Source organism: Engystomops pustulosus, chromosome 3 (genome assembly GCF_040894005.1).
Source record: "Engystomops pustulosus chromosome 3, aEngPut4.maternal, whole genome shotgun sequence".
Taxonomy (NCBI): domain Eukaryota; kingdom Metazoa; phylum Chordata; class Amphibia; order Anura; family Leptodactylidae; genus Engystomops; species Engystomops pustulosus.
The window spans coordinates 188,581,151-188,594,557 of record NC_092413.1 but is presented as its reverse complement, the minus strand read 5'-3'; the positions used below and the strand labels follow the sequence as shown (position 1 = coordinate 188,594,557).

The window sequence follows — 13,407 nt, the reverse complement described above, 5'->3', positions numbered from 1 at the left end:
ATATGTGAGTTTTGGATGTAGTTTGGGCACTCGGTGTCTAAAAGGTTTGCCATCACTGCTCTAGAAAATAGTGAGGGATTAATGCAGAAAGTATATTGGAAAATTGTATAACTTTTGATTATACAAACAATATGAATTATTTGACGTGGACAACCCTCTTAATAATTAAGAGTTATAAAACAGTTTTTTGTTTTTTGACCATAATGTGCAGAATGCAAGAGTTAATGAAAACAAACATTCCCAAATGTTTCCATAATAATAATTCCTTTATTTATATAGCGCACACAGATTACGCAGCGCTGCACAGAGCCAAATCAGTCCCTGTCCCCATGAGCCTCAAAATCTAAGTAACCTACCAGTATGTTTTGGTGTGTGGGAGGAAACCGGAAACCGGAGAACATACAAACTCTTTGCAGATGTTGACCCTGTGACTTGAACCCAGGATCCCAGCGCTGCAAGGCTGTAATGCTAACCACTAAGCCATAGCCTTTATTTTGTCATTTAGTATAATATAAATCAGTAAATTACATGTGTCATTATACTGGCTTAATTTATACAAAATAACTGGTCCATACGCCATAAACCCCATTTCTTTTATCATTTTGCCTTTCATTATAGGCCATCTGATTTATTGATCACAGGGTTTTTCCAGTCAATGCTACATATACTGTCATAGCAAGGGCCGCTGTTCTGCTTCTCTACTTGCATTCAAAAAGACACAACAATAAATATACACATTTCATCAGAAATAAATAACCCAAAATGAAAAAGGTTAAAAATTTTAAAAATTCATATAATTTAAAGCACCAAAATGGAATAAAGACAGGAACATCTAAAAAAGTGCCCATTCACCATAAATGCTACATTACTTTTGTGCTAAAATATTGGGATTTATCTATACAGTAACCATGATTTCTATTCCCATATGTCCTATTCTTGTAAACACTCCCTCTTTTTTGAGAGGACCACCTCTCTAAAATTCACAGTATGGTGATTCCTGCATGTTTCCTAGAATGTGTCCAGAATGTGTCTCAATAGATATCTAAGATTAGACAAAATTGAAGCAAAGATGGGGGATGGTATAACATAAGAAAATGAGTCCCTGACTGTTCCAAAGTCTACTAGACTCTTCCATAATGAAAAGCCTTGACCCATGTAAACTGAGCCATATTTTCTTATCTTACATAAACCTTTATCTTCATTTTGGCCACTCTTGGCCAATGTCTTTTAGCTTAGGTTCACGTTTGCCCTGGTATTCAGTCGTTGTTCTCCTAACAGCCTTTCACACAGATGTGAACATAGCTTTACAAGGCAAACCTTTTTTATTAGATGATTGCATGTTATGTTTTAGTTTTGTTTCCAATTTGTTTGTCCCATAAAAGTTGAGTGTATGGAATTTCTGGAAGGACGAGTCTATGACACAGAATCTGGTCATTTATACTTAATCCCGGCTTCAAGTTATACCCAAGGATTCGAATTAAATAAGGTTGGTATGGAACCATTGCTTTGTCTTTTAATTTATTTGGTTCCACTTGGGCATCCAGACATTTCTCAGAAAGCTGTTCTCTCCTTTTTCTTAGTTCCCTCACTTCTTTCTCCATCCGTTCCCGCCCAAACTTCTCCACACGATTCCAAAATGAGTTATTGAAGTGAACGTACAACTGCCAGTCCAGCTGGTTCCAGCTTTTTATTCTCTCTTTAGTCTCCTCGGAGAGAATCTTTCTGCTGGTATTACTTCTAATATTTAGAGGAAATGATAAGACGTCATCAAAAGTCCAACACAGGGCGTCTTTGAGGAGCACCAAAGACTCATCAAAGTATTCTGTAATCAAGACCAGATCAAATATTGTATCTACCGCGTTGGTGAGGAGTTTGTATTGTTTGGGAGAGTCAGGTGCATTATGGTGAAAACCAAGATCATGAGTCAACAGATTCTTAGCAAAAGCACTATCGTATTCTTTACTTCGATAAAACTTGGAGGTGTTTTGTATGAAGTCTTCAAGACTTGTAACATTGTAAAATGAGCTTGAGTATTTGTAGTATGCAAAGGAGGATTCCATCAAGGAGACCGGATTTCTCAGAATGGTAAAATAGAAAGTATCTTTGGGCATGACCTTCTCCACCTGTAATACAGTAATATTTAATTAATTTTCTAATAATTGCCAATATATGACAATTTTTGTACACATAAATAAGGTTTGAACTAAAGTTTAATCAATTTCCTACTGGATCAATAAAGTATTGTATCATATCCTAAATTTATAAATTAAGTTAAAGAGCCATTATCATGTTTAGGATTAGGGGCGCAGTGGACTATCCATCATTTACAGTAATCTAATCCTTATATTGCTCTATGCATCTCCTATATAAATAGCTTCTCAGCAGCTCCTGCTCCTGCTTCCCGTTGAAGGATTGTATGTTTATATACTAGTTACTGGAGTCAACATTTCATATTAGATAATATTTATGTCCTCAGTTACCGGAAGCCATTCCTATTCCTCCGATATTAATGGCATGTAATATATAGGGCCAGGGCCTACATAAATGCTCAGTAATGTATACTCTCCACCACATCTTTACAAAAAAAAAAAATGTAGATATTTTTGCTAATTTTTTTAAACAAGAAAAACTGAAATATCAGATGGTTATAAGTATTCAGACCCTTTGCTGTGACTTACAGTATATTGCTGTGACTTATATTTAACTCACAAGCTGTTTATTTCCTTCTGATCCTTCTTGAGATGGTTCTACTCCTTCATTAGAGTCCAGCTGTGTTTATTTAAACTGATTACATTTGATTAGGAAAGTCACACACCTGTCTACGTCAGACCTCACAGTACATGTCATGTGCATGTGAGAGCACATGAGAATCTTGAGGTCTAATGAACTGCCCAAATAACTTAGAGGAAGAATTGTGGCAAGGCACTGATCAGGCCAAGGTTACAAAAGAATTTCTGCAGTACCCGAGGTTCCAAAGAGCACAGTGGCACATGTGGTGGCAGCATCATGCTATGGAGGCAGAGATAGGACCACTGGTTGTAATTGAAGGAAAGATGAATGCGGCCAAATACAGAGATATCCTGGATGAAAACCTCCTCCAGAGTGCTCTGGAACTCAGACTGCACTGAAGGTTCACCTTCCAACAAGACAATGATCCTAAGCACACAGCTAAAATAACAAAGCAGAGGCATCAGTACAACTATGTGACCATTCCTGACTGGTCCAGCCAGAGCCCGGACCTAAACCAAATGAGTATCAGTGGGGAGACTTAAAAATGGTGTCCACCAACATTCACCATCCAACCTGAGGAAACTGGAAAATATCTGCAAGGAAGAGGTAGAGAATCCCCAAATCCAGGTGTGAAAAACTTTTTACATCTTCCCAAGAAGACTCCTGGCTGTAATAGCTCAAAAGCTGCTTCTACTCAACACTGAGCAAAGGGGCTGAATACTTGACCATGTGATATTTCAGTTTTTCTTGTTTAATAAATAAAATATCTACATTTCAGTTTTTTTTTAAAAGATGGGGCAGAGTGTACATTAAAGAGCAAAAAAAATAATTTTTTTCTTACTAATTGACAGTAATGAAACAGATTGAAAACTTTAAAGGGGTCTGAAGAATACTTTTCTAAACCAATTGGCAGATACGCAATTAAATTTCTGTCTGGACTCTTTTGATAGTTCTGGTTGCCAGCTTGTGAGCCACACCCAAGCCTGCCGTGCTGGGAGCTGCTACTTTGTAATATCTGATCCCTGGAAACTGTGGGGTTCATTCTGGAGCTCAGTGTCTCAGCTGTGGGTTGAGTGGGTTGAGTGATGCAGCTGCATTGGCAGTGTAAGGTAACTGGATAAATTGCTGACTCATGTTCACTCAGGGCTGGTTATACTTTCTCCTGTGACTTGCAGTACTTCTATCTGTTTGTGTTTTGGTGGACCTGAAACCCTGAACCCATACCTGAGCCTGCATCCAGCCTGAGCTGCTACTCTAAACCCAAGCCTGATCAGGAATCCTGAAGCTGGACCTGGATCCTGCCTGATCCAGATCCCTGTACCCCAGCAAGTTATTGTATGTGTCCGAGATCAGAACCTAAATGCAGTAAAAAACAAGACTATTACTCACTCCCTGCACTCACTATTACTCACTCCCTGGAGTGGTCCTAAAGAATTTTCAGACCTTCTCTTTTATGATACCTTCAATCTGTGGCAATAATCTGCCCACAACAACAAATCAACTAAATAAATGGAGGAAAAAGCTAATTTTCCTGAGGATGCCACTCCTTAACTGGATGTTTTAGGCACATGACCTAAAGCACCTAATGGCTCCCTTCCTCCTTACTACATGCAGTATACTAGACCCAGACATATTAGCTTATCTCCTCCTTCTTGTGTATGTAATTTATATAGTATTATCCCTGCAGAGAGGTTAGTAAAGTAACATAATATAAAGCAAATGTATACCTCTATGAGAGAGAAGCGCATGTGATGACACATGATATTGAATTTCGGCTTCTTTTCTGATGAATAACCTTGCACATGCTTTGCTGAAAAGTATCCTGGGTACCAAAACTGGTGTTTCACTTTAGGGAAAGCGAATGTCAGGTTATGATATTCCCCATAACGCAAGAGTATGTTCATGATAGTACTGCTGGCCGTCTTGTGTGCTTTCAAGAAGAAGATGTTTTCCCGGGGCGGGCACGACTCTCTTTTCACATAAGGACTTTGGTTAAAGGATTCTTCGGTCGAAGGCTTTTGTTGAAGGTCTTCTTTTTGAACCTTCCACTTCTCCACAATTTCCAGCAGCTGCTTCCAGTCTGATTCCGGCATCTCGTCACTGATGACACTTTTCAGCCTTGATAAACCTGTGTCTGTATTGTTCCTTTCATCACATCTGTTTGCCGGAAATGGGAACCTATTCAAAAGTAACACAATATGTCTAAACATAAAAATACAAACTATGAAAGTAAAACAAGTTATAAGTAAATCAAAATTTTTACTCTATCAATGCTGATTCCAGGTTTGGAATCAACGTTGTGTCTGTTTAATTGTGGCTCATGTAAAATTATTTTGGATGTCTTCCAAATAAATGGCTACACAAGGAGGGTCATGTGATGAATAACTGACCATCAGCAATCACCAGTTAGAGATCACATGACCCTCTATCTGCGGCCATGTTATGGACAGGAATGTCCGGCTGACGAGGTAAAAGACAGGAGGCTTCACTTTACATATCAAGAAAGCGGAGCAGAACTATTACTAGATGTATATTGGTAAATTACCTCATATCCTGCCAATCTTATACACACATTACAAAATACATTAGGTAAGGTGGTCAACCCCTTTAAGCCTGTCTCAGTCTGTGGGCATTAACTCTCGCACTGCTGTTCTACATGCCATGAAAGGGAGTCTCATTAAAGGCTCCTTGTTTCCACCTATAGCTGGGTTACTAACTTTTTCAATATTCGCAAACTTCTAACCAGAAACACCCTTCCCCTTGGGTGTGCAAAAATGTTGGGATGGACAAGAAATATTCCTAATTGCATTGGTGATATGTTCCGCCATAGACTTTAACTGATGTTACAGTGCTTCCAACATACTGAAGATGGCAAATGTTACATGTTGATACATCAAACATTGAATAAAACAAATTGGGGCACATTTAATTATAAAGTCATTTGCGGCTGCATATCAGTCCCCATTTACGTCTATGGCACCCTTGTCAGCGTGCAGTGAGACAACATGCCTGTTTCTTTATGCACTAATTGGAAATGTTTTTAGTGCATAAAGAATGGGCACCTTTGCTTAGAAAATTATTTTTAAAAAAGTAATCGTAGGGTTTTAATTTAATCCGCCTTCCCCCTCAACTGCGATCGTACCTCCTGCTCCAGGCCGGGAAGCTAGGAGATCGCCTGTGACCATCTGTTTTTCAGTTTTATATACTTTATTTGGATTTTATATGTAATTGGGCTGATTAGAGGACTTTTATTTTATTAATTCTTTAATTATTATTATAAAAGGATTTTTACATCCTGTTTTCCATTTTTTAATTTTTCCATACTTGGGCTTGAACAAGCATTTATCCGATCGCTTGTCTAAGCCCTTACACTGCAATTCACTTGTACACAATGTACAAGCTCAGTTAGTTAGTGCATGCTCAGATAGTTACAGCCGGGTCCTGCCAGGAGGCGGAACCCAGCGTGAAGAGGAGTCGGCGGCCTCGGAGCCCTGGGGCTTCCGCAGGATGGATCAGATCCGATTCACCGACTGATGCACCAACGTAGAAAGGCTGCTCGTCAGAAGAAGTACCCTTAATGGCCGCCGTAAAAACCTGATACGGCGGTCATTAATGGGTTAATGAGAGTGTTGGATTAGTTTGGCTAACAGACAACATTTAGACTATAAAGGGAGCCCTCTACAGTAGTGACCAAGTTGTATATTTGCAGTAGGCATCAAAAATGTGACTTGCAGGAATAAGGTTTAGGTATATTAGGCCTAATTAAAATACAACAAAATGTAAAGTTATAAGCACAAAAATATTGTATCTTTCATCTGTTCAAGGTTTCTTACTTTGGTTGTTCTCTGGTGTCAAATAGGTGTAAAGAGATTGATAACACTACGAAAAAGATGACCGCATACACCAACTTCATGTACTTGAGCGTTCTGTAGGAAAAGTAGAAATATTTCATAAAATTATTTATGATTTGAAAAGAAAAGGAATCACTAAACAAAATCCCTGCACACAATTATTTTATTAAAGCCACAATCCATTTCCTATTCTCCTACTGAATGTTGTCTCACATACTGTTAATACTGAGACACATAAAAAAATGTATGTGTCTTCGGTTATTAAAGTGAAATAGACAGACATTGGCTCTTCATATACAGCGCACATTTCTAACTATATCATTACAGCAAAAAAGTCCAAGCAGCACGCTCCAAGTTGAAGATAGTGGGGCAAGTAAAAATAAGAACAGAGCAGCACTCCAGACAATAAATAGTGTTGAAAAGGTCGTCTTCTTTAACTTCATTAGTGATAACAGCGATGTTCCTGCTCAATCTGAGCCTTTCTCAAGCCTTTATCAGCTGCTGCGCAGTCCGTCACTGACTCTTTCTATTTGTACAGAGACCAACAGGGCAGCGCCAGCCTGTATATACTAACAGGGACCAAAAGGGCAGCGCCAGCCTCTATATACTAACAGAGACCAACAGAGCAGCGCCAGCCTGTATATACTAACAGAGACCAACAGAGCAGCGCCAGCCTGTATATACTAACAGAGACCAACAGAGCAGCGCCAGCCTGTATATACTAACAGAGACCAACAGAGCAGCGCCAGCCTGTATATACTAACAGAGACCAACAGAGCAGCGCCAGCCTGTATATACTAACAGAGACCAACAGAGCAGCGCCAGCCTCTATATACTAACAGGGACCAACAAGGCAGCACCAACCTCTATATACTAACAGAGACCAACATAGCAGCGCCAGCCTGTATATACTAACAGAGACCAACAGGGCAGCGCCAGCCTGTATATACTAACAGGGACCAACAGGGCAGCACCAGCCTCTATATACTAACAGAGACCAACAGAGCAGCGCCAGCCTGTATATACTAACAGAGACCAACAGAGCAGCGCCAGCCTCTATATACTAACAGGGACCAACAGAGCAGCGCCAGCCTCTATATACTAACAGAGACCAACATAGCAGCGCCAGCCTCTATATACTAACAGAGACCACCAGGGCCAGCGCCAGCCTCTATATACTAACAGAGACCAACATAGCAGCGCCAGCCTGTATATACTAACAGAGACCAACAGGGCAGCGCCAGCCTGTATATACTAACAGGGACCAAAAGGGCAGCGCCAGCCTGTATATACTAACAGGGACCAAAAGGCAGTGCCAGCCTCTATATACTAACAGAGACCAACAGGGCAGCACCAGCCTCTATATACTAACAGAGACCAACAGGGCAGCACCAGCCTCTATATACTAACAGAGACCAACAGGGCAGCACCAGCCTCTATATACTAACAGAGACCAAAAGGGCAGCACCAGCCTCTATATACTAACAGAGACCAACAGAGCAGCGCCAGCCTGTATATACTAACAGAGACCAACAGGGCAGCGCCAGCCTCTATATACTAACAGAGACCAAAAGGGCAGCACCAGCCTGTATATACTAACAGAGACCAACAGAGCAGCACCAGCCTCTATATACTAACAGGGACCAAAAGGGCAGCGCCAGCCTGTATATACTAACAGGGACCAACAGAGCAGCGCCAGCCTGTATATACTAACAGAGACCAACAGAGCAGCGCCAGCCTCTATATACTAACAGAGACCAACAGAGCAGCGCCAGCCTCTATATACTAACAGGGACCAACAGAGCAGCGCCAGCCTCTATATACTAACAGGGACCAACAGAGCAGCGCCAGCCTGTATATACTAACAGAGACCAACATAGCAGCGCCAGCCTGTATATACTAACAGAGACCAAAAGGGCAGCACCAGCCTGTATATACTAATAGAGACCAACAGGGCAGCGCCAGCCTCTATATACTAACAGAGACCAACAGAGCAGCGCCAGCCTCTATATACTAACAGGGACCAACAGAGCAGCGCCAGCCTGTATATACTAACAGAGACCAACAGGGCAGCACCAGCCTCTATATACTAACAGGGACCAAAAGGGCAGCGCCAGCCTCTATATACTAACAGGGACCAACAGAGCAGCGCCAGCCTGTATATACTAACAGAGACCAACAGAGCAGCGCCAGCCTGTATATACTAACAGAGACCAACAGGGCAGCGCCAGCCTCTATATACTAACAGAGACCAACAGAGCAGAGCCAGCCTCTATACACTAACAGGGACCAAAAGGGCAGTGCCAGCCTGTATATACTAACAGAGACCAACAGAGCAGCGCCAGCCTGTATATACTAACAGAGACCAACAGGGCAGCGCCAGCCTCTATATACTAACAGAGACCAACAGGGCAGCGCCAGCCTCTATATACTAACAGAGACCAACAGAGCAGCGCCAGCCTCTATATACTAACAGGGACCAAAAGGGCAGCGCCAGCCTCTATATACTAACAGGGACCTACAGGGCAGCGCCAGCCTCTATATACTAACAGAGACCAACAGGGCAGCGCCAGCCTCTATATACTAACAGAGACCAACAGAGCAGCGCCAGCCTCTATATACTAACAGGGACCAAAAGGGCAGCGCCAGCCTCTATATACTAACAGGGACCAACAGAGCAGCGCCAGCCTGTATATACTAACAGAGACCAACAGGGCAGCGCCAGCCTGTATATACTAACAGGGACCAAAAGGGCAGCGCCAGCCTGTATATACTAACAGGGACCAAAAGGCAGTGCCAGCCTGTATATACTAACAGAGACCAACAGGGCAGCGCCAGCCTGTATATACTAACAGAGACCAAAAGGGCAGCGCCAGCCTCTATATACTAACAGGGACCAAAAGGGCAGCGCCAGCCTCTATATAATAACAGGGACCAAAAGGGCAGCGCCAGCCTCTATATACTAACAGGGACCAAAAGGGCAGCGCCAGCCTCTATATACTAACAGGGACCAAAACGGCAGCACCAGCCTCTATATACTAACAGAGACCAACAGAGTAGCACCAGACTGTGTGAATAACAAGTTTACTCTGTTATTTCGGTGAATCCCAGCATCCCTGACATCTATCTTGAGATATGCTGGTGATAACCTCTAGCAGAGTAGAAAGCAGCAGTCTTGTATGACTTATCCAGGTGCTGACACCAGCAGTGATTTCCCCCATTGTTCTATGCACTATTTGGCATTGAAAAAGAAAACACCTGTCCCTGATTTATCAGCCCTTCCTTCAACTTCCCTCTTTTACCATCTGCCCTTCTCACAACCAAATCCAGGATTTCTCCCTCCCCTATCTGTCCCCCATCTTCCAATACATATAGATAGTGAGGGCAGGGTCCTCCTCCCACTTGTCTCCTGATCACTGAAATTTTTGTATTTTGTAGTTTTTTTTGTTCTTGTCTTGATGTAATGTATGTGAATCCCCTACTGATTGTACAGCACCATGGAATTAATGGTGCTCTATAAACAATAATAATAATAACATAAAAGGTAATCTGGTATATTATCCATATAAGTATAACAATGGAGGAGCTGCAAAAACATATACCAACAAATATGCAAGTTTATGTTGTATACTGTGAAATTCACAGATAAAAATGTCATAGATAGATATAGATGTATGAGACAGAAAGATGCACCAAATGTATTAATGGTCATGCAAGTTATTGCAACACAAACTTGAGCAAAAGTTCACACTTTTCAACCAAGAATCTGTCTTTTAGCAAATTCTTATGTTCATCCCCTCCAGGAATTACGTAAAAACCCTGCAGGGTAATATGTTTACAATGTGGGTGTAAAATCTGCACCACGTCAATCATTGTTGTGGATTTCTAGCACTTTTGCAATGCAGATTCCTGATGCTTTCGCAATGGAAAACTTAAAGGGGTTCCCCAATGCTTAAAATACATGCCCAAAAACAGTGCTACATCTCACCATGGTTTGTGCATGGAAACAAATAGACCAAAGTTGCAATACCGGACACTACTAATGGTCAAGAGTGGAGCTGTGTTTGGAAGAAAACAATAATGTTTTCAACCCCCAGACAACTCTGCTCACCTACTGCAAGAAAATTGGAGCTGATTGTGTAGCTATGGAGTACTGTGTGCACCCGCGCTTAGTTTTAAAGGTGCACCAAATTTATTAAATATTATGCACATTACTGCAACACAGTCTCAAGAAGATCATATAAAAATCCCCCCCTAAAAATAACAATATCCATCTTTTGGGATGTAGGGTTAGGGGGGAATGACATAAAACAATCAAAGAGCCCTTTAATACTATTAAAATTTAATTTCCATACCTTGGAAAAACTGTGCTACAGAAAAGCAGGATTCTCGTCACTTTCAAATTCCAGTAAGACATCGTGTTAACTGAAGAATATGTCTCTAGTGCACTGGTGGGCAGTGTAACAGTAATCGAAGTGCGCCACGAACAAGGGGGGCAGGAGTTGTGATGTGTCAGATTAGGAAGGGGGGATCAGATCATCTTTGTGCTTTGTATTTTGCTGTGAACAGAATGTGGAATAAAAATGCAAAAGTGAGAAAGAAACAATGGATCAAAGTGAGAAAATCCATTAATAGATAAGAATAAATTATATTTCTATGAATAAATATATATTTTTAAAAATACATGAATATATACATAATATCAGCTACATACAGGACCATCATAAATACCTCTCAGCCGCACGTTTCTTCTGATTGCTACATTGTACTCGTCTCTTTCAAGCCACATTCTAAAGTGGCCACAACTTGTCAGGTTTATGCTGATGACATTACTCCGTCACCTCGACACACCCATAAACTGTTCTAGCTCTGTTGATGTTTCTCTTTCAAGAGACATCTCAAAAAGAGAAAGAGAAAACTGAGAAATGAAAAGGATTTATTAGCTGCATAAAAAAGCAATAAGTGAAAAAGTAAGAACCTTTATTCACCAGTAGAAATGAGAAAATCTTTAGTTGATTCATAGATTAGGTAGGAATCTGCAGCTATTTCTTCACCGAAACGGATCCAAATCTTTTCTGATTTGCTCCTGACAAATTGATGTTGATGCAATTGTCCTGGAAACTGATATATAACCCCCTCTAGTCCTCTAAAATGAAGATGTAATAGAAAGGTCCTATCTTGTTCAGGCTGCATTCAGAAAAATGTATGCTGGCCCTGGCGTAAGCTCACCCCTCCCCCCTCCATAGGAAAACACAGGGAAATATGTAGCATGTTATATCTTTTCCCCATGCACAGTACCCTACCTATATAATTCTTTATGTACAAAAAAAATTATCGAAGATTTACAAAACCACATAGTAACTTGTTATTAAGAAAAATCTGTGTTTTTGAAATCTAGAGGGACTATATTCCTATTTTTAAAATTTTGTGAAGACAAAGTGAATTGGAACATGAATAATTAACTCTTCTCTACTCACCTGTATTTGAAATTGTCGAAGATTTAAGATCCCGTCCAAAAGATGCACATATTAGTAATTGGCTCTGATTACTCAAAAAAGAAAAACACATACAGCTCCCAAAAGTACTCCAGTAGATATAAAACTGTAGACTTTATTTTCCTAAAAAGAGTGTATGGATCCATAAACGTAGGAATAAAAAAAAGAAGGTATAATGCAGATAAAACCTTTCGGAAGGTATGCTAATTCATAGCTGGAGTCGGGAAGTAAGAGTTCTCCTTATGGAGACTTTGCCAACTAAGGCCAACTATGAGGCGTGCAGAGACTTATAGCCATTGATGCTCTACTTGATTCTCCAGGATAAGACAAGGAAAACATTGCTTATTAGCTACCGTGAAAGGCAGCCCCCTTACCATCAAGCATGACTTTCAGGAAGCCTAATGACATGATTTGGAATTAAAGCCGAACCAGTCAAACTATTCCAAAAGGAACAGATTCCAAGCTGGAGACAGTTTCCATGTGGTTGCATCTCTCCAGTACAGTGTAGGGAACAGGTTTGGCTTTGGAGTGAGAGGCTTTTGACTAGGGTAAGGAGGTTAGAATTCTTGCTATGAAGACTTTGTCAATTAGTGCCACCTGGTAAGTATTCAATGATACAAGCCTGGCTATAAACTGATCATGACTAGTGTGAAACAGCCCTTACTTAAACTTTTTACATGTACTTATACTATACTTCAATTACTAAAGCCTAGGGAGAATATATTTGAGAGAGATAAGATAGTAGGATTAGATTTGCAACTCTGTGTAATACCAGGCACCATGTCATTATCAAAACATAAAAACAGCAGAGACATGTTGCTTTTATAAACAAAATACTAAAATAACAAATGTGAAATGATGACAAGTGCTCTGGATTTTTGCATTACTGGAATGTGAATCTGTCATTTCCCTCTACAGTGTGCATCATGGAAAAAACTCCAGGGAATGTAGCAAATCTACGTTTGACATTTGGTGACCCTACATCCTGTACAGACAGTCCCCAGGTTACGTAAAAGATAGGTTCCATAGGTGTGTTCTTAGGTTGAATTTGTATCTTAGTTGAAACTATATATTTTATAATTGTAGATCCAGACAAAAATTTTTTTTGCCTCAGTGACAATTGGAGTTTCAAAATGTTTTGCTGTAATTGGACCAAGGATTATCAATAAAGCTTCATTACAGACACCTTACAGCTGATCATTGCAGTCTGGGACTATAGTAAAGCATCTAGAGTACTTCACCAGAGGTTACAGTGGGCAGAGGGGTCCATCTTTAACTAGGGGTTGTCTGTAAGTCAGGTGTCCTTAAGTAGGGGGCTGTCTGTACATAAT

The 13,407-nt window shown here is 40.6% G+C and overlaps 1 protein-coding gene across 2 annotated transcripts; it reads right to left on the bottom strand.

Annotated features, from left to right (window-relative positions):
• Positions 1-484: 484 nt before the first annotated feature.
• On the bottom strand, positions 485-11,429 carry LOC140120663 (galactose-3-O-sulfotransferase 2-like). 2 transcript variants are annotated; one of them, XM_072139622.1, is made up of 5 exons: positions 11,313-11,429; positions 10,937-11,140; positions 6,564-6,656; positions 4,458-4,908; positions 486-2,123 (listed from the first exon to the last, which is right to left on the bottom strand). In XM_072139622.1, the coding sequence occupies exons 2-5, from the start codon at positions 10,996-10,998 to the stop codon at positions 1,341-1,343; spliced, it is 1,389 nt and encodes a 462-aa protein (XP_071995723.1). In that variant the 5' UTR covers positions 10,999-11,140; positions 11,313-11,429; the 3' UTR covers positions 486-1,340. The 2 variants fall into 2 exon arrangements, with proteins under 2 accessions (XP_071995724.1, XP_071995723.1); XM_072139623.1 differs by lacking the exon at positions 10,937-11,140 and having other exon boundaries at positions 485-2,123; positions 11,313-11,359.
• Between the last annotated feature and the right edge of the window lie 1,978 nt (positions 11,430-13,407).

Excerpts from the sequence above, each read along its gene's own strand:
- LOC140120663 (XM_072139622.1), bottom strand. The coding sequence starts at position 10,998 with ATGTCTTACTGGAATTTGAAAGTGACGAGAATCCTGCTTTTCTGTAGC. Across the intron at positions 6,657-10,936 it reads TGTAGCACAGTTTTTCCAAG|AACGCTCAAGTACATGAAGT; the intron begins GTATGGAAATTA and ends CTTTTCCTACAG. Across the intron at positions 2,124-4,457 it reads TGCGCTTCTCTCTCATAGAG|GTGGAGAAGGTCATGCCCAA; the intron begins GTATACATTTGC and ends ACTGTATTACAG.